This window comes from Leucoraja erinacea, chromosome 24 (genome assembly GCF_028641065.1).
Source record: "Leucoraja erinacea ecotype New England chromosome 24, Leri_hhj_1, whole genome shotgun sequence".
NCBI lineage: Eukaryota > Metazoa > Chordata > Chondrichthyes > Rajiformes > Rajidae > Leucoraja > Leucoraja erinaceus.
In genome coordinates this window covers 13,372,597-13,395,702 of record NC_073400.1, presented here as the reverse complement: position 1 = coordinate 13,395,702, position 23,106 = coordinate 13,372,597, and the positions used below count along the sequence as shown (strand labels likewise).

Below are 23,106 nucleotides of genomic sequence, written 5' to 3'. Positions count from 1 at the left end.
TCACATGAGCTTCTTGCTGATACACTCTTCAATATCAGCTTGTGATTTTTGCTACTGCAACTATATGTGACATTAGAAACATTCATAAAATATACCTTGAGCGCAGGAGAATTTGACAGCTGCAAACTTAGCCTTAGTTCTGCTACTTAAAACTTATCTTCAGCAAGTGCTACATCTATCTATAATGCTGACATTTCAAATCCAAAATCTATGTACTTGAATGTTATTTTCACATTTGGGATAAAAATTGTTTTATTTGCACATCCCCAGTATCTAAATAACTTCTGCTTACTTTCTTTTCTCTTTCAAAGCTATGATTTATCATATTTCCATACTATGCTAGTGCACATTCGGCCAATGCTAAATAAGTGATACATACTAAGACAATATTCATGAAAATGCGCTATACACTTGGAACTTTGAAGAGAATCTCACTAAATAGTCTACGCTACTTCAACCTAAAGCAAGTAGAGGATATAAGTCCTGAAAATATAACTTTAAAACATATGCACAATCATGGTAATGTAGTCGAATAATCTGTTATGATAATCTATCCAAACAGGTTAAGATTGGTCCAAGATGTAACTGAGTGCAAGAAGGAACTGCTGGTTTATACCAAAGATAGACACAAAATGTTGGAGTAACTCAGCGGGGCAGTCAGCATCTCTGGATAGTAGGAATGGGTGATGTTGTGGGTCAAGAGCCGAAGACGAAGGGTCTGAAGAAGGGTCTCAACCCGAAACATCTATCCAGAGATGCTGCCTGTCCCGCTGAGTTACTTTAGCATTTTGTAATTGAGTGTTATAATGAAAGATTCAAGATTGTGGAAAGATCGACTTTGATCTCCATTTTATACCATTGACTTTTAGTTTTGGTTTATGTTCTTAGTAGCAGTGCAGTGCAGTGAAGGGTTTGGTGGGTGCTGGCTTCAAAGGTACAGCAGCTGTGTGGCATCTTCACTCATAATTATGACAGACACACTATTGCCACCTTTCAATGGGGTGGGCGTTCAATTATGGTTTGGCTGTATAACAAACAAATATTGGATCAGCCACTCACTGAATACACAGCCCAACCTGCTCTTTTGAGATGCTTGCCCAAACGACAAAATTCCAAGTAATACTCTTGTCACCAGTTTATTACATTGCATTATTACACTGTTATCAATATTAGTATTATCATCATTGCATGATGACAAATTGTGTAATCTCCATAAATAATTGATGGTTTACACCTAGGGGTGGTGGTGAAGGAAGATACAATAATGGAATTTAGGAGATTTTCGGATAGGCACATGGATATGCAGGGAATAGAGGGACATGGATCACATGCAGGCAGAGGAGATTAGTTTAACTTGACACCATGTTCGGCGTGGACTTTGTGGGCCAAAGAGCCCGTTCCTGCACTGTACTGGTCTATGTTCTATATTATATATAATGAAAAACTAATATAAATTATTATAGCACAGACATGATGGGCTGAATGGCCCCCTTCTGGGTTGTGAAATCTCTTTGATTTTATATTGAGGAAAGAGTAATGTGACACATAGTATAGCACTGTTATACTGATGCGATGTTTTCAGGACAAATGAGTGAATTAATTTTAATTCCAATATTCTTTCATGGTTACACTCATTTTCTTTATAAATCCCCAAATTGGAATTATAATTCATGTCAGAAATCCTCAAGCAATGGTTTTATATCAATTTGAAATTCACCCTGAAATGTGTTGGAAACAGATTCATTTCAAGTCTCAAAATGAATTTGTGAAAAGGAATTGGGAACTAATCAGTCTGAAGAAGGGTCTTGTCCCGAAACATCGCCTATTCCTTCTCTCCACAGATGCTGCCTCACCCACTGAGATTCTCCAGCATTTTTTGTCTACCTTAAACTAATTAGATAGTTCTCACAGACTCCAGAGGCCAAATAGGCCAAAATTATTCTGTAATCCCAAGGAAAAAATAAGTAGATTTTTTTCCTGGGGTGAAGTTGTTAAATAGAGTATAGAGAAGCATAAGCATAATGGACACTTCCACTTTGATCGTGTGAATTGTATTGATTAAAAGATACAGCATGGAAACAGGCTTTGTGGCCAACCAAGAATATGCCAACCATCGATCGCCCGTTAACACTAGTTCTATCTTATCCCACTTTCTTATCCACTCCCTACGCACTAGGGGCAATTGAATTCACCCATTCAAAGTCCAAGATCCCAGACCACTGGTTCCTATCATTTTGTTTTAAATGGCTGGAGAATTTCAATTCAATCAATTAAATACATTTTGAATTATAAAAGCAAACATTGTGTCCATTAATTTACTGACAGCCCTAAAATTCAATCTGGCTAATTATCGTCAGTTAGAGCTGCAAATGTATACATATGTAAGCAAGTGGAGAAGGGAACTGTGGGTAGACACAAAAAGCTGGAGTAACTCAACGGGTCAGACAGCATCCATGGAGAAATGGAATAAGGGATACTTCAGGTCTGAAGAAGAGTCCCGGCCCGACACGTCATCTATTTCTTTTTTCCAGAGATGCTGCCGGACCCTATAATTTACTCGAGCATTTTGTGTCTATCTTCCATACGTAAGCCAGGTTGACTGGCGCTGATGTGTGCCATTAAGCCACGCTTTTTAGGATTGGCAAAAGCAAACAGTCTTGCATTCAAGCCACAAGAAAGTGAATGGAAGGAAACTATTCAATATGAATCAAACACAAGCTGTACGATGCACTACAATGTTATTCCAATTCAGGTTGTGTAGAGGGCATTGAAATAAGTTATTTTTAACTGTATGACTATGTAAATTGTAGCTGTGATCTCTGCATCTACTCATTTAACTTGATAATAAATGAGTATCGCCAATTAACACAATGCTCTGTCGACAATGCAAACACTTGGATCAACATACAATCTATTAAGAAAATAAATAACTTTAATTTTAATTACCTGATACAATTACCAGTCATAGGGTCATAGTCATACAGTGTGGAAACAGGCCCTTCAGCCCAACTTGCCACACTGACCAACATATCCATTCTAAACTAATCCCACCTGCCTGCGTTTGACCCATCTCCCTCTAAACCTGTCCTATCCATGTATGTGTCCAAATGTCAAAACAAGTATTCGGATCAAAATTATGCTTTGTAAATCACAGGCAATATAAATCTAATCATACAGCTGAAAAAATGCTATTTATGTTAGCTATAAGTAACATCATTAAATTAATTAAATGCATATTGTCTATTAGATTTGATTTATTAAATTGCAGACAATGCAATGGAATCTAAAATTGATATGGGGTTTACATGAGGGAATTGAAGGAAATAACTCAAACACATGCAAATTGATTGTTTAATAGTTTAATTTTCAATTGGTAAAACCTTCTAGTTTGTCTGGTCAGTAAATGACTGTAACATGCAATGGTTTATGGTAAATGCTGGTTTTATTCTCTAAATTTAGTGATTCACATGCAAAGGCATATTATTTTTTATCAGGGTTTGCTTTGCACAGGTGATTTGTTATAATATCCATGATCAATTCTGTGTCTTGAGAAAAAAACATTTATCTTCAAAGTTCATGTTCATATTCATATTTATATTCAGTAATTTATAATCTAAACTATTGTCTTACTTTGAAAAGGACAAGAGATGTGTGGTAGCTTCCACCACCATAAATGTACCATTTATTTATTTACAGATGAGTTGCCATTTCAGGGAGATACGGCACCTAACCCAGACAGGACGCTATAGTGTGTCTGGTTAGCTTCAGCCCATGTGTGCCTTGTTCTGAGATATAGATAGTGTGCGCACTATGGTACAGTCTGAGCTAACTTCCATTCCGGTAACTACTGTGAGCTGGCAAGACCGAACTGCAGAAAAGATCATGGATCACTCGTCAACTTCTTCGTCATCGTTCAAATCAATGAGACAAAGCCGTCTACTGGAGAGGTAAGAATGGAAAGACCCAGTTAATAATGGTATCAGTTTAGAACATTACTGTTGTTGGAGAACCACTTCAGAAAAGGTAATGAATACAAGATTAAAACACAAAGTGCTGGAGGAACGCAGCAGGCCGGGCAGGATGGACAGACAACATTTTAGCTGGGTCCAACTATTTCAGTTCATTCCCTCCACAGATGCTGCCTGGTCCAGTGAGTTCCTCCAGCATTTTGTGATTTAGCTCAAGATTCCAAGATGTACAGTTTCATATTATTTTATATTAATGAAGTTGACAGTACCCTGAGAATATTATACAGCAAAATTCTCAACAAGAAAAGTATCAAAAAGTATTTGTTAATATTTTCCGATCGGTCTACTTTCAGCTGAAATTTGAAATTGAGCTCAATTGCTATTCTGTTGATTCCTGTACAATGTCATTTTGCCAGAGTATAGACCTCTTTATTGAAGAACTTTGGGAAATGCAAAACAAAACAAGATAGACTCATTCTGAGCTTTAGGGAATCTCACAAAGTCCATCAAACGTTTACAAAGGAACTGCAGATGCTGGTTTACACCGAAGATAGACACAAAATGCTGGAGTAACTCAGCGGGTCAATACATTCAATGATTCATTCATACTTTATTGCCACATGTACCTAGGGACAGTGAAATGCTGTTTTGCATACAACCCGGTAAAATCATGTAGCAGACCTCATTTAGGTAGTATGTGCTATGTTTTGGCGTCAAGAGATGCTGCCTGACCCGCTGAGTTACTCCACCATTTTGCGTACATCAAATATTTGTTGACTTACTTGCATTGTGCTTTTGCAGTTAATATGATTGTTTGGTGTAGTGACAAAGCCAGTTGTTGTCGGGTTTTTTTTAATAACCTGACTGGCTGACCTGGGAATGTCACTTTCAATGGCTTCATTACACAATGACTGCATAATTTTCTAAGTTAGCACAGAGTAAATTTAGTGAAATGTACCCAATCGATTGAACAGCCAATACAGGACTACTAGGAGGCAATAAAAGAGCAGGCAAACTTGGGCAAACAGTACTTTTTTTTTTCTTAAAAAATATGGAACGCTTCACGAATTTGCGTGTCATCCTTGCGCAGGGGCCATGCTAATCTTCTCTGTATTGGTCCAATTTTAGTATATGTGCTGCCGAAGCGAGCACTGGGCAAACAGTACTACTATGTGCTACATATTTCCTCCAGCATTTCCAGCATCACTTTGTGTATTTGGTTTAGCCAGATTGTGTGACAGATGATAGTATTCCGATCCCCACCCCACTTAATATTAAGAGTTGCTGCTTTTTTTACCATTTTTCACTTGTCACTTTAAGGACCATTTTGCTGACAAAAATTAAATTGCAGCGAGATTTAACTGGGGCAGATTTTCAAAGTGGGGAGCTATCTCTAGTCCAAACCATCTTGAAAGCAATAATTAACCCACAAATTGGGATGGGTGATGATACAGGAAGTGCAGAACTTGGATCAGTCCTGAAATGGACAGAAGATAGACACAACGTGTTGGAGAAACTCACCGGGTCAGGCAGCATCTCTGGAGAAAATGGATGGGTGACATTGGTCACGACCCTTCATCAGACTGAAAGTAGAGGGGAGGGAACTGGAGGTAGAAAAAAGCAAAATTGCCGTTGAACTGGACATTAATGTTTTAGAGGGATATGGGCTAGATACAGGCATGTGGGACTAGTGCAGATGGAGCAGCTTGGTTGGCATGGGCAAGTTTGGCCCATGGGCCTGTTTTCATTCTATGCCTCTAAGACTCTATGAGCCAATTATACAAAAGACAATATTAAATGTGGTTAAAAACAAAACAGTGTAGCTGCTGGAAGTCTACTATAAAAGGAGAGAATGTTGGCAATAGTCAACAGCATCAGTGAAACTGAATTAACATTTTAGATTGAAGTCGTCAAAAGTTTATCTCCCTGAAATATTAACACTATTTCTCTCTGTCATTATGACAAGTGACATTTTTAGCCATAACGACTGTACAAAAACAGGAAATGCTGGAAACACTGCTGGTCAGGCAGCTTCTGTGGAAAGAGAAACAGAGTTCACCTTTCAGTTCGAATACCTTTTGTCAATACTAATAAAGAGAGAAAACAAATTAGCTTTAAGCTGCAGGTAGGGTGCGGAGGGATAGACAAAACAAAGTCACTGATAAGGTGAGGTCAGGATTGCCGTGGTGATAAGCTGTGGTTCGGTTAATGTGGCCGAGTAGAGAGAGCAAGAACACAAATAATAGAATGCAAATGGTGTTCAATGCAAAATTGTGGAATTCAAAGCTGTAGGACATACTCATGAGGTCACGGCAAACTGATGGAACGGAAAAAAAACGGAGCCAATGTTATACAGTAGGTGAATGACCGACAGTGGAACACAATAGCGCAGATTAAGAGAAATGTGTAGGAAGACACTGCGGATGCTGGTTTAAACTGAAGATAGACACATAATGCTGGAGTAACTCAATGGGTCAGGCAGTATCTCTGGAGAAAAGGAATGTGATGTTTCAGGTCGAGACCCTTCATCAAGACCCTTCTTTAAGGGTAGACCTGAAATGTCACCTACACCTTTTCTCCAGTAATGCTACCTGACCCGCTGAGTTACTCCAGCTTTTTGTGTCAACTTTATTTTGATGCACAACTTTATCTGACAGATAAATCTAACGTTATTTCTAGTCTCCCCAATGGCCTTGTTAAAATGATGGTGTTGAATGACTCAAACTTTCCTACAGCTTAAAGTCGGAACAGTCAAAGATATATCTTTGACACCACAGGCACCACCCCATCACTGCTTCAGACAAAGTATGGAGGTGTGCAATTATGATACAATGCTTAATCATCTGCAGAACTTTAAGGGCCTGTCCCATTTTCCCGAGTTATTCACAAATTCTCAGCTTTGCAAACTCGCAGAATGTTCGTAATAAAAGGACAAAGGACATTTATTGTCACATACACCAATTGGTGTAGTGAAATTTGAGTTGCCATTTGCAGCACACCAATAAAAGTAAAACACAACACTAAAGAATTTAACATTGAACAAAAATACATCCCCCCACAATGGTTCCCACTGTGAGGGAAGGGAACAAAGTCCAGTCGTCTTCCTCTTGTTCATCCATGGTCGGGCCTATTGAGGCCTCCGCAGTCGCCGCCACGGCGGCCCGATGTTACAGGCCCTCTCACCGGATGATGGAGCTCCGGTGTCGGGGGAACACTCTCAGCGGCATGGAGTGTCTGGAACGGCCACTTCCTACCCGAGACCGTGGCTCCCGAAGTCCACAGGCCGCGCTGCTCGGAGCTCCGACACTGGCGATCTCGATGAGAGATCCCAGGCTCCACAGTGTTTGAAAGTCAACGCCGCCCACGACCAGAGCTCTGCGTCTTCGACCAGGTAGGGATTGAGAAAAAAGTTTCCCCCTTCCCCCCCCCCCCCCCCCCCCCACCCCCCACATAAAAAAGACTAGAAGACCTCCAGATCAACACACTACACTAACACACTAAAAATAAAAAAAAGGTTGAAAGGACAAACAGCAGCAGGCAGGGCAGCCATACTCGATGGCTCCCCCACTCACTCAATGAGTCCGTAGGAGTCTGTAGATATATCGTAGCGGCTCGTTATGCCAGCCGTAGGTACTCGGGGCTATTTTTTTACTCGTGGACATTTTTCATCAGGCTGGAAAAAACGTCCCAACTTACCAATGCTCCGAGTACCTATGGCTGGCTACGATATATCCGCTACGATATATCCACGGACTCCTACGGCCTCCTACAGACTCGTTACGAACATTTTGCGAGTTTGAAAACTCGGGAGAATTCGTGAATAACTCGGGAAAGTGGAACACGCCCTTTACTCTCACAGATTTTTTAAAACACTTTCTCCCTGTTAACTTCCTCAGATCCACAGAATTATTATCTTGAGGTTAAGTTTAGTTTAGTTTAATTTAGAGATATAGCATGGAAACAGGCCCTTTGGCCCATCGAATTCGCACTGACCAGCAATGACCCTGTACACTAGAACACACTAGGGACAATTTAAATTTTTTACCAAAACCAGCACGTGCTTGGAGGGTGGGAGGAATCCGGAGCACCCGGGGAAAATCTACACAGTCACAGGGAGAACGTACAAACTTTGTACAGACAGCACCTGTAATCAGGATTGAACTCGGGTCTCTGGTGCTGTAAGGCAGCAACTCTACTGCTGCACCATTATGTCGTCCTTAATTCAGATTCATGTTTTAAAAGGTCAAAATGCTGGAATAACTCAGTGGGTCAGGCAGCATCTCTGGAGAAAAAGGATGGGTGACATTTCATGTTGGAACCCTTCTTCAGAAGAAAGTCCAAAGAAAAGTCCCAACCTGAAACCTCCCAAAATGTCACCAGCCTTTTTCTCCAGAGATACTGCCTGACCCATTGAGTTATTCCAGCACTTTGCGTCCATCTTTGGTATAAACCAGCTCCTGCAGTTCCTTGTTTCGACATGCTGATCTAGACTAAATCCTTTTCAGGAATAAATAAATAATCACATTTTTAAGAAGCATATATATAACAAATTAATTGAACTGAGCATTTAGAATGTGAAACCCGAGGGTAGCACCGTAGTGTGGTGGTAAAACTACTGCCGCACAGCACCAGAGACTCGGGTTCAATCTTGATCTCGGCTGTATGGCTGTATGGCTGTATGGGTGTATGGGTGTATGGGTGGGTGGGTGGATGGGTGGATGGGTGGATGGGTGTGGCTGTGGGTGTATGGGTGTATGGGTGGGTGGGTGGATGGGTGTATGGGTGGATGGGTGGATGGGTGTATGGGTGTATGGGTGTATGGGTGTATGGGTGGATGGGTGTATGGCTGTATGGGTGGATGGGTGGATGGGTGTATGGGTGGGTGGATGGGTGTATGGGTGGATGGGTGGATGGGTGTATGGGTGGATGGGTGGATGGGTGGATGGGTGGATGGGTGGATGGGTGGATGGGTGGATGGGTGGATAGGTGGATGGGTGTATGGGTGGATGGGTGTATGGGTGGATGGGTGGATGGGTGGATGGGTGGATGGGTGGATGGGTGGATGGGTGGATGGGTGGATGGGTGGATGGGTGGATGGGTGGATGGGTGGATGGCTGTATGGGTGGATGGGTGTATGGGTGCTGTCTGTGCTCCCAGTGACCTTGTGAATTTCCATCAGGTGCTCAGATTTCCTCCCAAATCCCAACAACGTGCAGTTTCGTAGGTTAATTTGCCTCTGTAAATTGCCCCTCATGTGTAGGAAGTAGGTGCAGCAATGGGATAATGTAGAACTAGTATGAACGGGTGAATGACACGGAATCAGAGGGTTGAAGAGCCTGTGTACATGTTGTATCTCTAAACTAATTAAAGTGCTTCCTTCTACTTTCTGTCGTATGTTTTAACAATTGCTTAATATTTTTAACTTCCTGCATTTAATTGAAAATGACTCTCTTATCTCTCCTGACCATACCACTTTTTTTTCATTACTTATCTCTTTTAACAATCTAGATGTTAATCAGCATCGTGTATCCTCACTCCCGATAAACATTTTTTTTTGGTTCCTGAGACAGTGTGAACTCTTGCGTGGGTGGCTCTTAGACCTGACCAGTTCAAGGCGTGGGAGGTGCCAAACTCTCAAAATAAAATGCTTCTGCTGTCTAAATTGTGAGCGCACTAGGCTTTGAATTTCTTGAACAAAGAAAAATACTGCACCAGATGCACAGTGATCTTTGACTTTTGCACATGAACAATAGAATAATTTAAAAGAATGAGGGGGGACCTCATTGACACATACAGAATAGTGAAAGGCTTGGATAGAGGGGGTGTGGAGGGGATGCTTCCACTAGCACAGTGGTAAAGTTGACCCGGGTTTGATCTTGACTACGAGTGCTGTCTGCACAGAGTTTGCATGTCTCCCTGTGACCGCGTGGGTTTCCCCCCAGGCGCACCGCTTTGCTCCCACACTCCAAAGACGTGCAATTTGCAGGTGAATTGATTTCTGTACATTGTAAATTGTCCCTAGTGTGTAGGACAGTGCTAGTGTACAGGGTGATCGCTGGTCGGCGCAGGCTCGGTGGGCTGAAGGGCCTATTTCCACATGGTATCTCTAAAGTCTAATATCTAAAGGCAGCTGATGTCTGTGATCGGGTGAGGTCTTCTCTTCTCTTGATTATTGGGGAAAGCAGGAACTTCTAATTCACTGGATTTGCAGTGGGATTGTGATAGTAAATGCAACTTGGAGAACTAGTCAATAATAGGTAATTTTTTCATCGGTTGTTTCCTTTAATAAAACATGGTGATGAGGCATTTGTGTAACATATATCCAAACACTATTTATGATTCCAATGGAATCATCATGCATTTTATTCTTCCAAAGCTCAAACACCGCAACTAAAGTAATAAAAATACTCAGGGATTAGCGAAACCACAAAGGTCACAAAGTGGTGAACTCTGCCCGGTCCATCACCTCCCCACCACCATATGAGACACTGCCTCAAAAAGACAGCCAGCGTCATCAAGGACCACACCACCCTGACAAAGTGGGGGAGGAAACCGGAGCACCCGGTGAAAACCCACGTGGTCAGGGAGAGAGGTTACAAATTCCACACAGACAGCTCCAATAGTCAGGATAGAACCAGGGGCTGTGGCGCTGTAAGGTAGCAAATCGACCGCTGTGCCACTGTGCTGCCCAAAAACTAAAATTAACATTAGTAAATGCAAGTTGAGGCAAATATTGACACAAGAAATTGCAGATGCAGGAATTTTGAGCAAAACAACAAACTGCTAGAGGAATTCAGCATCTACAGAAGAAATGGACAGACAGCATTTTGTGTTGGGATCCATAATTCATGTACAGTGAATGAAAGGAGAGGAAGATTTCTCAGTACTTCACATGAAGAAATTGTGCTGGAACAACATCCCTCATTGAAGTACTGAATCTCTAATCTGGTTCATTGTTATTGGTATTGGTTTATCATTGTCACATCTGGCAAAGTGAAAAGCTTTCATTGTGCCCTATCCAGTCAAATCAAACTAGACAAACTAGACATTCTTCTTCTTCTTGCATATGGCGTGCACAGCCTAAAGTTGTAGGACAACTTGTTCTATTTGATCTTATTTGATTGTGCATGCCAGGTTGATTGCATTCATTGAAGCAGGGCGGACCACATTGAAGGTTGCAATCCCCCACCCCTAGACATTCTTGACGGATTAGTAGAAACCTCATTTTTTCATAGTTGTGGATTGAGGATTTTCAGTCAATCACATTGTAGGGCAGATTTTGCCAAGTTTCCTTGTTGCTTTACTTGCTTTCTGGGCAGAGTGAGTCACTCAGCTTGTCTGTAGCCAGTAAACATGACCTTTGGCAACACGTACAGCAGACATTGATGCCTTTCAACACTATTCCCATCTTCAGAGGTTCCTTCGAGAAAGTCCTTGTATAGAAATCATAGATATCTCCACGGACATGTGGCATCTGGGTCAGATTTCTAGCACTTTTAGTTTAGCGTTCTTTAGTATTAAGTTTTAAACCTATATGCTTAGATACAAGATGTAGACCAGTAGCAGTGGAAAATGTAAAAATGCAGCTTATTCAACTGCTGACATTAATTACTCATAAAGAATATTAGCAATTTTATTTCTAAATGAATCTCTATTTTAATAGAACAAGCTCTCCAGAAATTAGTTTTGTTTGATTCAGTTCAGTTTACTTGTTTACTTTGGTTTAGTTTAGTTTATTGTCACGTGAACTGAGGCACAGTGAAAAGCTTTTGTTGCGTGTAACCAGTCAGTGGAAAGATTATACATGATTATAATCGAGCCATTCACAGTGTAAACGGAATAACGTTTAGTATAAGTCCAATAAAGATTGATTAAAGATAGTCTGAGGATCCCCAGTGAGGTAGATATTATCTCAGGACCAAAATAAAGGTTAACATCCTGATTACTTAATAGATTGCTAAAATATAATTTCATAGCTTCAATATATAAAATAATTGCCTGATGACATGTTCTAATTAAGTACAAAAAAAAGCTTGATAGAGTTATTAGTTTTAGTTTTAGAGATGTAGTATGGAAACAGGCCCTCAGGTAACCGAAAAAGCTAATTTGCAGATGTTAGAATTCTGAAATGAAAACCGAAAATGCTATGGAAACTCAGCAGGATCGAGCAGCATTTGTGGAGAGGGGGAAAGATCTGATGATCTTTCATTAGAATTGAAAAAACATGGAAATCAACATGTTCTTTAGTTGCAGAGAAAGGGATGGGATGGAGAGAAGAAAAGGTTGTCAGTGATAGGGTGAAGATCTACAGTAGATATGTTTGTACGTTCTCCCTGTTACCTGAGTTTTCTCTGGGTGCTCCGGTTTCCTCCCACACTCCATCGATGTACAGGTTTGTAGGCTAATTGGCTTGGTAAAATTGCTAATTATCCCTGTTGTGTGTAGGATAGCGTTAATGCAAGGAGATTGCTGGTGGGCATGGACTCGGTGGGCCGAAGGGCCTGTTTCCGCGCCGTATCTCCAAACTAAACTAAAATATTTCAAGTAAATAGTTACAAGCTGATATACACTCAAATCCAAAGCAGATACTGAAGTACTGTCACTTTTGTGGAAATAGGAATAGAACAAAGTGAGCTTTAAATATATTGGACAGTAAATTTCTTTTGGATGAAATAGCTGGGACATATAATCCTGGCAAAAAATGCAGCACAAGGTGGCTACAGGGAATCAAATACATTATTATTGAGAGTTATGAAGATGCCTGTATATGGAAGATATTATATTACAGTATTGATGAAATAATAGGTTAAACCATTACTGGTCACCCAATTCAGTACATTCTGAAACTTTAGTGGTAAATTACCCTTTGCAATAGATCTTTTAAATATACATTTGTGGTTTGATTGTAGCCTTCACAATGACAGACCAACTACACAGAACACATTGTGTAGGAAAGAACTGCAGATGCTGGTTTAAATCGAAGGTAGACACAAATTGCTGGAGTAACTCAAATCCCTTGTATGTTCTTACATACTTGGGTAATAGATTATTTGTATCTGTATCTGTAAAAACTGAAGTTAGGAAAGCGCACAAATATGAAATGTTTTCTCTGAATAGGTCTGAATTGTGCTCAACAATGATTAGTAACAAATTATTAAACTTAATAACATATAGGATGTTGTCTCTGATATCTGCTGTGACTCAAGTAGCATTACATTTGCCTGTGGAATCCAGCCTCACTCTAGAGACTAGATAGGAACAATCTACACCAATATATCAGTGTGATAAGAAGAGATTGCCGGACTGTCAGATATGGTGTCTAGCATATGATATGTTAACAAAGGCCTGAATTGCTATATCAGGGTGATGTAAAATATACCATTCTACTATTTCAAGAAAAGCAGGGAAGTTATTCCTGGTGTCCAGACTAATATTTATCTCTCAATCTATATGAGTAAAAAACATTTGTTGTTTTCTATGCAAGGGGAAATTGTGGTGATCAATTACATCGGTCACACTTCAGGATTAGAATGACAACATGTTTTGAAAGCCTGCATGGTATGTGAAATAATTCCAATGCCTGTCAACGGGGATAATTTTAAACACATTTCATTGTGTGTCTGCATGTGTGTGTGTGTGCATGTATGTGTGTGTGTGCATGTGTGTGTGTGCATGTGTGTCTGCATATGTGTTTGTGCATGCATGTGTGTGTGACATTGTGTGTGTTTGTGTGTGTGTGCCTGTGTGTGTCTATGTGTGTGCGTGAGTGTGTGAGAGTGTGTGAGAGTGTCTGTGTCTGTGTCTGTGTGTTTGTAGTTTAATGGTTCAGCTATTGGTGAATTACAAATGTACCCTTATTTAAACCTTCTCACATCTTCTCAGACAAGGATGTAAATAAATCCTCCAAAGTGCTTGTGGTGAAACAGGATAACGTTGCTTGGAAATGAGTGCACAGACAGTGATGCTAAATGCATTATGCTGCGCGCAATTTGGTCCATTTTCCAAATTCCATTCTACTGACTTCAATGGAATTGAATTTCAGAAATGGATCAGAATATTCAGCTGTTTTTAAATGATGTTTAAATCTTTTGAATGGGGACATTTGTGCAAAGAAACTGGGAACTAGTACATTTTTATACACAGATTTCACAGTTTTAGTTGATTAGGGTGGTGCTGACCCATCACTTCCAGCTCAATAGCTCCCAGTGTTAAATTGACCTGGGCACTTACAGACTGATGTTTCCCTTGTGTCAGTTGCAAAGCCTAAAGCATCATTCCATGCACAATGGCCATCTCCCACATAAATGGGAGCATGGAGAGACAACGTACTGCAGATGCTGAAATCATGAGCAAAAATCATAGTGCTGAAAGAACCTCATAGAAACATAGAAACATAGAAAATAGGTGCAGGAGTAGGCCATTTGGCCCTTCGAGCCTGCACCGCCATTCAGTATGATCATGGCTGATCATAGCAGGTCAGGCAGCGGGTCAGGCAGCATCTCTGGAGGGAATGGACAAATGGTGTTTGATTCAGGGAACAAAATACTACATCACTCACAATGACAAAACAAGCAGCAAACCCTGTACTGGATCAGCAAAGAGACATGACATAAAAAGTCTCCAATGGTGTGACGTTGATATTTAATGCATTAACCAGGGATGTGATGCTGAGGCTTTGTAAGGCACTGGTCAGGCCGTGTTTGGTGCATTGCAAGCAGTTTTGGGCCCCATTTCTAAGGAAGGATGAGCTAGCAGTGGAGAGGATCCAGAGGTTAACATATGATGATGAGCATTTGAAGGCACTCGCTGGAGGTTAGAAGAATGAGAGGGAACCACATTAAAACTTACCGAATAGTGAAAGGCCTGGATAGAGAGGATGTGGAGCATCAAATTCCATTCTACTGACTTCAATGGAATTGAATTTCAGAAATGGAGCAGAATGCTCAGCTGTTTTTAAAGGATATATTTAAAGCTTTTGAATGGGAACATTTGTGCATAGAAATTGGAAACATCTTGTACATTTTTATGTACATTTTTCCATTAGTGGGAGAGTCTAGGACCATGGGCAAGAGCCTCAGAATAAAAGGATGTACCTTTAAAAGTGAGATGAGGAGGAATTTCTTTAGTCAGAGGGTGGCGAATCTGTGGAATTGATTGCCACAGATGGCTGTGGAGGCCAAATTGATGGATATTTTTAAGGCAGGGGTGGACAGATGATCATATTTATGATTACTTGTGCATAATAGTTTTATAAATCTTTAGAACAAGTAAACATGCCCTTCTGCCCAACTTGCCTATCCTGGGCTAGCCCCATTTGCCTGCATTTGACCCATAACCATTTCAGCCTCTCAATCCTTCTTTTCCAAACACAGTATCTGTCCAAATGGCATTTAAAAGTTGTAATTATATCCACCCCTTCAGCTTCCTCCAGCAATTCTTTCCAGATACAGACTACCCTGTGAGTGTGTGTTTCAATGCTAGTTGCAACAATGCCTGGAGGACACAAAGTGCTGGAGTAAATCAGCGGGTCAGGCACCATCTATGGAGAACATGGATAGGTGACATTTCGAGTTGTGCACCCTTCTTGTGGGGAGTGAGAGGGAAGAAAGGGGAGAGTGAGGGTGTTGGGGGTTACCAAAAATGGAAGCATTCAATATTCATACCATTGGGTTGTAAGGTACCCCAGTAATGTCTGCCAAACTGATCAGCCCTAAGCTCAGAGAGAAATTGCTCTACGTACAGCATGGAATTGATAAGGGCACAATGGTTGGGTGACACACACCAACCGAACGCATGTTGTTTCTCCCCTGCTCTGAATTTCTCCTCATCTCCACTGCAACTGGGGCTGCAGCTTGCTAGTGGTTGCCACAGAAAGAGATTCCTTGAGGTTTGATCATATTCTCCAGTTCAACATTTCAACGAAGCAACATTTGAAAGTTTCCAATGCTAATACCTTTGAGAATTGCAAAGGTAAAGTTTTAACACATGAATGTTTTTTTATGTAACTGCATGGTTTTTTTGCAGGTTACCCAAACTATCAGGGACACAAACCAGGGACTATCACTACATTTAAGAAACAATTAAACAGGTACATGGGTATGACAGGTTTTGAGGGATATGGGCCAAATACAGGCAGGAGGGACTACTGTAGATGGGACATGTTGGTCGGTGTGGGCAAGTTGGGCTGAAGGGTTGGTTCCACGCCGTGTGACTATGCTTCTATGATTCTAAAAAGGATAGGAGTGCCTTCCGCACAGTCTATCTGGGACACCACATACTGTAAGGGTGAATCCAGTTTTGAGACGTTGAGATAGAAATTGTCCTTGACTATACGGGCTAATACTAATATTTACATAGTGTAACCTGTATCTGAAATTAATTTCAATTCAATCGAATTCCAGAAGAAAAGGAAAGTAGATGAAGTTGGCCACATCTCATGCCTAGCGCATGTTTTCAAGGTTGTATTTCAACCACACAACCTGAGGAGCAAACAGCAGACATTGATCAGTCCACCCACGCATGAAGAGTAAATGCAAACTCAATCACCACAAAGCCAGGTTTGGTATGCAGTTAACAAGCTCATGACTCAACATTTCCGGGCCATTCTTATTGTTGCACAACGTGTTATGGCAACATTTTCCATTCATATTGCAAAATATTCGACTGCAATTCGAACACCAAAAAAACGTTAACAGGCATTTGTGGAATAACTTTACTCTAAGAAGGCACTCCTCAGTGAATTATGTCAAACAAAATAAATCTAGGGAGGATTTTTACTTTTTTTTAACCTTTGTTGGAATATTGATCCATAATTTGTGTGAGTTTACACTTTTTGTATGCACAGAGTCTGTTACTCAGAGTTGGAAAATCAAGGACCAGAGGACATAGGTTTAAGGTGAGGGGAGAAAAATTTAATAGGAACTTGAGGGGCAATGTTTTTGCACAAAGGGTAGAAGGTATTTGGAAAAAGTTGACGGAGGAGATAGGTGAGGCAGGTAGAATCACAACATTTAAAAACATTTGGAAATGGAACATGGATATGACAGATTTAGAGTGATATGGGCCAAATACAAGCAGTTTGGACTAGTGCAGATGGGGCCTGTTACCGAAAGGCCTGGATAGAGTGGATGTGGTGAGGATGTTTCCACTATTGGGAGAGTCTAGGACCAGAGGGCACAGCCTCAGAATAAAAGGGACATACATTTAGAAAGGAGATGAGGTAGAATTTCTTTAGTCGAAGGATGGTGAATCTGTGGTATTAATTGCCACAAATGGCTTTTATATGGAAAGTGATTTAATTATTATTTATTAAAAATTGATGCTGGAAGTTGGAATCCGTCTCCATATTACACACTGACATGTGTGTGTTAAACTCTGCTGGGTCAGGCAACCTCTGTGGAGTGAAAGGATGGACGATGATTCAGGTCGGACCCTCCTTCAGACTGAAGAAGGACCAAAAATGTCATCTGTCCATCCTCCCCACTGATGCTGCCTGAGTTCCTCCAGCACTTTGCACTTGCTCTGTGATCAGTGACTTAGTGGAACACAGACACAACCACTTTGATCTTCATTAAGAATGGCCAAGCCCACCAGTATTTTTTTCCCTATCTGTTCATGCTGCAGATGTTAATGTTTACAGTCATATTAGTTGGTGAGTTTATTCACTGGAAATTGACTGTGGAATCTTTCTGTTAGTTCTTTGGCCTTGCAGATAAAACTGCCACCTACACAACAATTACTCTTCTTCTTCAAGGATGTGTGGGCAGGAACTGCAGATGCTGGTTTAAACCAAAGATAGGCACAACAAGCTGGAGTAACTCAGTGGGTCAGGCAGCATCTCTGGAGAAAAGGACGAGGTGACTTTCTGAAGAAGGGTCTCGACCCGAAACTTTTCTATGTTTCAGCGGGTCAGGCAGCATCTCTCGAGAAAAGGAATATGTCACCTATTCCTTTTCTCCAGAGATGCTGCCTGACCCACTGAGTTACTCCAGTTTTTTTTAATCAATCTGGGGTCAAGGATGATTTCCATTTCAAATCTGAGGAGCGAAAGATGCATGTGCCTGAATTCTTATAACATGGGGTGGTCAGAGTGAACCACCTGCCACATAAGTTGACTAACTGCAGTCTTGACCCCATGGCCCAGTGGTCTAAGGTTAGTCTAAACCAGACCTGAGTGTGATCGACTGAGTGCGGCACATCTTCACAGCACCAGAGACCCAAGTTCAATCCTGACCTCGGGTGCTTTCTTTGTGGAGTTTGCACATTCTCCCTTGGTAATGCGTGGGGTTTTTCCAGGTGCTCCAATATCCTCCCAAAGACGTGGGGGTTGTAGGTTAATTGACCTAAGTAAATTACCCCTAGTGTGTAGGGAGTGGATGAGAAAATGGCAAAACATAGAACTAATGTGAACGGGAGATCGATGGTCGGCATGGACTTGGTGAGCTGAAAGGCTGTTTCCATACTGTGTCTCTAAAGCTAAAACTAAAACTAAAACTTATCACCTACAAGGTGACCTGCTCTAAGCAAACATTCTGGCCACATATACAGATATTCAATCTTGCCACATCGTTTTCTCAGCCATGTCTCTCTCACTCCATGCTCACCCACTCTCCACCTTTATAACTTCCCTAAATTGTCCCTCCCTTCTTAGGTCCACTTCCCCTTAAACACCTTCCGCTTTAATCACTTCCTTCTCTCTTTGCTCTATTAGTCCACCCCCTTTACTCCCTCCACCCCTCCCCTCCATCTTCCCTGCCCATCCGAACCCAGTCTATCCCTGTTCTCCAGCCACTGACTGCTCACACTGCCTGTCAATTATTCCTGCTCATAAATTCACAAGCGATAGGAGCAGAATCAGGGCCTGCTGCTGCATCATAGACACAAAGTGCTGGAGTAGCTCAGCGGGACAGGCAACATCTCTGGAGAGAAGGAATGGGCGACGTTTCGAGCCGAGACCCTTCTTCAGCGTTTAAAGGAGATGTGCGAGGCAGGTTTTTTACACAGAGTGGTGGGTGCCTGGAACGGGTTGCCAGGGGTGTTGGTGGAGCAGATACGATAACAGCATTTAAAAAGCTTTTGGATAGGTATACGGGTATGTAGAGAATGAAGGGATGCAGAGATTAGTTTAACATGGCCTCATGTTCAGCATGGTATTTTGAAAGGGTCTGTTCCTGTGCTATATTGTTCAATGTTCTATAAGGGTATGCAGGGTATCTCTCATGTCTGTGAACAAGCAAAGGTGTTACTTGGTGAAGTGCATGTTTACAGATAACAACGCTTGCTGGCTGCTTTGCATTGCAATACGAGCACTGATGGCCTCAGCATCAGTAGTACTGTGATATTCGGGGTATATATATAGTTCAGTTTAGAGAAACGGCGCAGAAGCAGGCCATTCAGCGTACCGAGTCCGCACCGTCCAACAATCACCTCATTCACTAGTTCTATCCTGCACTCTAGGGACAACCTACAAACCTGGGACCTACATAAGTGTGGAGTGTGGGAGGAAACCGGAGCACCCGGAGAAAACCCATGTTTTCACAGGGAGAACGTACAAACTCCATACAGACGTTACCGTAGTCAGGATTGAACCCGGATCTCTGGTGCTGCATTTTTACTACTGCTCCACTGTGCTGCCCCAGATTCAGATCTGTGAGACAGAATCCTGGTGTCCATTGCTGGGGTCGTGGTTAAGGATTAGGAATGACGAGATGTCCAAGAGATGACATCTGGCCTGACAAATGTAGAGGTCACTCCATCAGACTCCAATTACTAGCGATGTAAGAAGTATTTGACGTCATGTAGGCTCGGAACTCATTGAGGTGTCGACGTACGAATGAAAAGGTGAGAGCTTTGCTGAGCATAAATCAATCCACTTCAATTTCAACCCCTCCAATCTCAACCGCCTCCCCCTTTCCCAACTATCCTTCATCTATCCCTCTAGTTCTGCATTTCACTTCCTACTTCCTTCCTTAAGAGATGATCAGATCCTGTAAATTCCACCATCTGCAGCCCTTTGTCCTCTTCGCTTCTCACCTCCCCCCTCTGTGACTATCTGCACATGACGCATCAAACCCCTTCTTACCTGGATCCCACTTGCTATCTCTTGCCCGAAACCTTCCCCTTACCTTTTCCTGCCAGCTATATCCCCTCTACTCCAGTCTAGAAGAAGGGTCTCTACCCGAAATGGCATCTTGTCCATTTCCTCCACAGATGTTGCCTGACCCGCTTGTTTGTCGCTTTGCTCAAGAGTCCAACATCTGTGTGAGTTCTTTGGCACTAAGGGTCAGAGAGATCCTTTCAATTTGTTTGCCAGTGGAATGTTACATGTGTGGTTGGTACAGTATCTGCAATTGTGTCTACAACTGTAACAGTAAATAATATGGCACTTGAAGCACCAAGATGAAATGGGCAATATATATATAACAGGGAATAAGAAGGAATCAAGCTGGAAAGGGTGCTCAAGCCAAAGCAGAGAAAACTTACGAGGATGTTGCCAGGACTTAAGGGACAGAGCTATCGATAGAGGTTGAGCAGGCTTGAACTCTATTCCCTTGGAGTGCAGGAGGATGAGGGGTGATCGTACAGAGGTGTTCAAAATCATGAGAGGAACAGATTGGAACAGGAACAGAGGAACCGACACACTCTCTTGAGGAATCGAGAACCAGAGGACAGAGGTGTAGGTGAGGGGGGAAAGATTTAATAGTAACCTTAGGGGTAAGTTTTTTACACAAAGAGTGGTGTGTGCACTGTATGTGTGGAATGAACTGCAGGTGAAAGCAATTGAGGCAGGGACTATTGCAACATTTAAGTAACATTTAGATAGGTACATGGATAGGATAGAATTAGAGGGATATGGACCAAACGCAGGCAGGTGGGACTAGTGTAGATGGGATAAGTTGGTCAGTGTGGGCAAGTTAGGCTGAAGGGCCTGTTTCCACGCTGTATGACTTTGTGACTATGACTGTAAGTAACCGTTAATAACCGTTAGTGACCGTTTACTTTGAAATAACTGGCAAATAACTGATCATATTATGCATGAATCCAATCTCACCTTCTTTGTAAATGTGTTTATCTTTCTGATAACCTTTTTATCTTTACTGGTTTTGACTTAGTCATTTTAACTGTATCAGCTCAAAGACCAGATTGTTTCCTGTTACTGATGTTGGCATATGAGATAGATGAAAGCGTCGATGTTGAAACATTGCGTTAGCGAACAAACTTGTGGGAAATTATACTTACAACACCGCACAGGGAATACTCATCGCACATTGATGAGTATCACAGGCAGAGGGTGGAACAACTTGTGACCTGATAGTAAAATTGTCGACAGTGAATAATTAATAATAGAACTCAGTTCTCTTTTCAGAGCTTGGTACACAGGGAATGGAAGGACTGGAAAGTGGATTACATCTCATCTACAATATTCATTCCCATTGAGAATGGGTTTGTTCATAAATGTAACCATTATTCTGGCTTTGCATCCTCATGTTAAAACCATAAATCCATGACATTCTTGATTGCATTTTGGCCCTCCACGAAAATAAATCATACAGCGATGATCCACGTCATACCATGGTTTCTGCATCACAGCGTGGAAACAGGCCCTTCAGCCCACTGAGTCCATGGCGACCAACAATCACCTGTATACTGGTTCCATGTTATCCCAGTTTCGCACCCTACACACTGGGGGCAATTTTACAGAAGCCAATTAACCTACAAACCTGCAAGTGTTTGGACTGTGGGGGGAAACTGGAAAAAACAACCCATGCAGTCACAGGAAGAACATACAAACTCTGTACGGACAGCACCCATGGTCAAGAATGAACCCAGGTCTCTGGCGCTGTAAGGCAGCACTCTACCGCTGTGCTACTTTGCCACCCTATACAAAATGTGTATAATAATGCCCACAAATAGTAGGGGAATCAAGAACCAGAGTACATAGTTTAAGGTGAAAGGAGAAAGATTTAATAGTAACCTGAGGTGCAACTTTTACCACACAGAAGATGGTGGGTATATGGAGCAAGCTGTCAGAGGAGGCTAGTTGAGGCAGGTACTATAACAATGTTTAACAGACATTTGGACAGGTAGATGGTTAGGAGAGGTTTAGAGGAATATGGGCCAAACGGGGGCAATTGGGACTAATGTCGTTGGGGAATATTGGTTGGAATGGGCAAGTTGGGCTGAAGGGCCAGTTTCCATGCTGTATGACTATGATTTTGATAAATGGGTTCAGTTTCTAAGTACTAATGCTTTTTCTCTTTTTGGATATTTTTTAGAAGAGGTTCCAATGTCTCCCTTACACTGGATGTGAGTGCCTTGGGAAATATTGAACCCATCAAATCAATCTCTACCCCACGAGAAATTACTCTGCAGTATCTACAGACCACCAGCTGTGTACTAAACAAGGAACAACTGAACGAGGCTACAAATAACTCCCAGGCACTGGAAGCTGAATTCTCGGTAACATATTTTTTGTTTATTACTTTAGTTTAGTTTAGTTTAGTTTAGTTTAGTTTAGTTTAGTTTAGTTTAGTTTAGTTTAGAGATTTAGAGATACAGCACAGGAACAGACCCACGAGGTCTGTACCGACCAGCGATCCCCGCACGTTAATACATGCCGACACACATTAGGGATAATTTACACTTATGCCAAGTATACAAACCCAAGCCAATTAACCTACAAACCTATATGCCTTTGGAGTGTGGAAGCAAACCGAAGATCTTGGAGAAAATTGCCCAACGCATCACCGGTTCCACGCTCCCCTCCATTGAGTCTGTCCAAAGCAAGCGCTGTCTGCGGAGGGCGCTCAGCATCGCCAAGGACTGCTCTCACCCCAACCATGGACTGTTTACCCTCCTACCATCCGGGAGGCGCTACAGGTCTCTCCGTTGCCGAACCAGCAGGTCGAGGAACAGCTTCTTTCCGGCGGCTGTCACTCTACTCAACAACGTACCTCGTGACTGCCAATCACCACTTTGCTATGTCGCTCTTCAAGGGAGATGCTAAATGCATTGCGTTGTCTCTGTACTGTACACTGACAATGACAATTAAAATTGAATCTGAATCTGAAAACCCACGCGGTCACGGGGAGAACGGACAAACTCCATACAGACAGCACTTTGTGGAGGCTGATGCTGG

The 23,106-nt window shown here is 41.9% G+C and overlaps 1 protein-coding gene and 1 non-coding gene across 4 annotated transcripts in view; one reads left to right on the top strand and one right to left on the bottom strand.

Annotated features, from left to right (window-relative positions):
- LOC129708658 (receptor-type tyrosine-protein phosphatase R-like) overlaps window positions 1-23,106 on the top strand; it is a 68,707-nt gene that overhangs the window by 21,385 nt on the left and 24,216 nt on the right. For all 3 annotated transcript variants that reach the window (XM_055654552.1, XM_055654553.1, XM_055654551.1), the window contains 2 exons: window positions 3,697-3,947; window positions 22,244-22,427. In XM_055654552.1, coding sequence (XP_055510527.1) covers window positions 3,811-3,947; window positions 22,244-22,427 — 321 coding nt within the window. In that variant the 5' untranslated portion in view covers window positions 3,697-3,810. The remainder of the gene's footprint in view (window positions 1-3,696; window positions 3,948-22,243; window positions 22,428-23,106) is intronic.
- On the bottom strand, window positions 5,014-5,120 carry LOC129709035 (U6 spliceosomal RNA). The gene has a single exon (XR_008725450.1). It is a non-coding gene; the product is annotated as a U6 spliceosomal RNA (small nuclear RNA).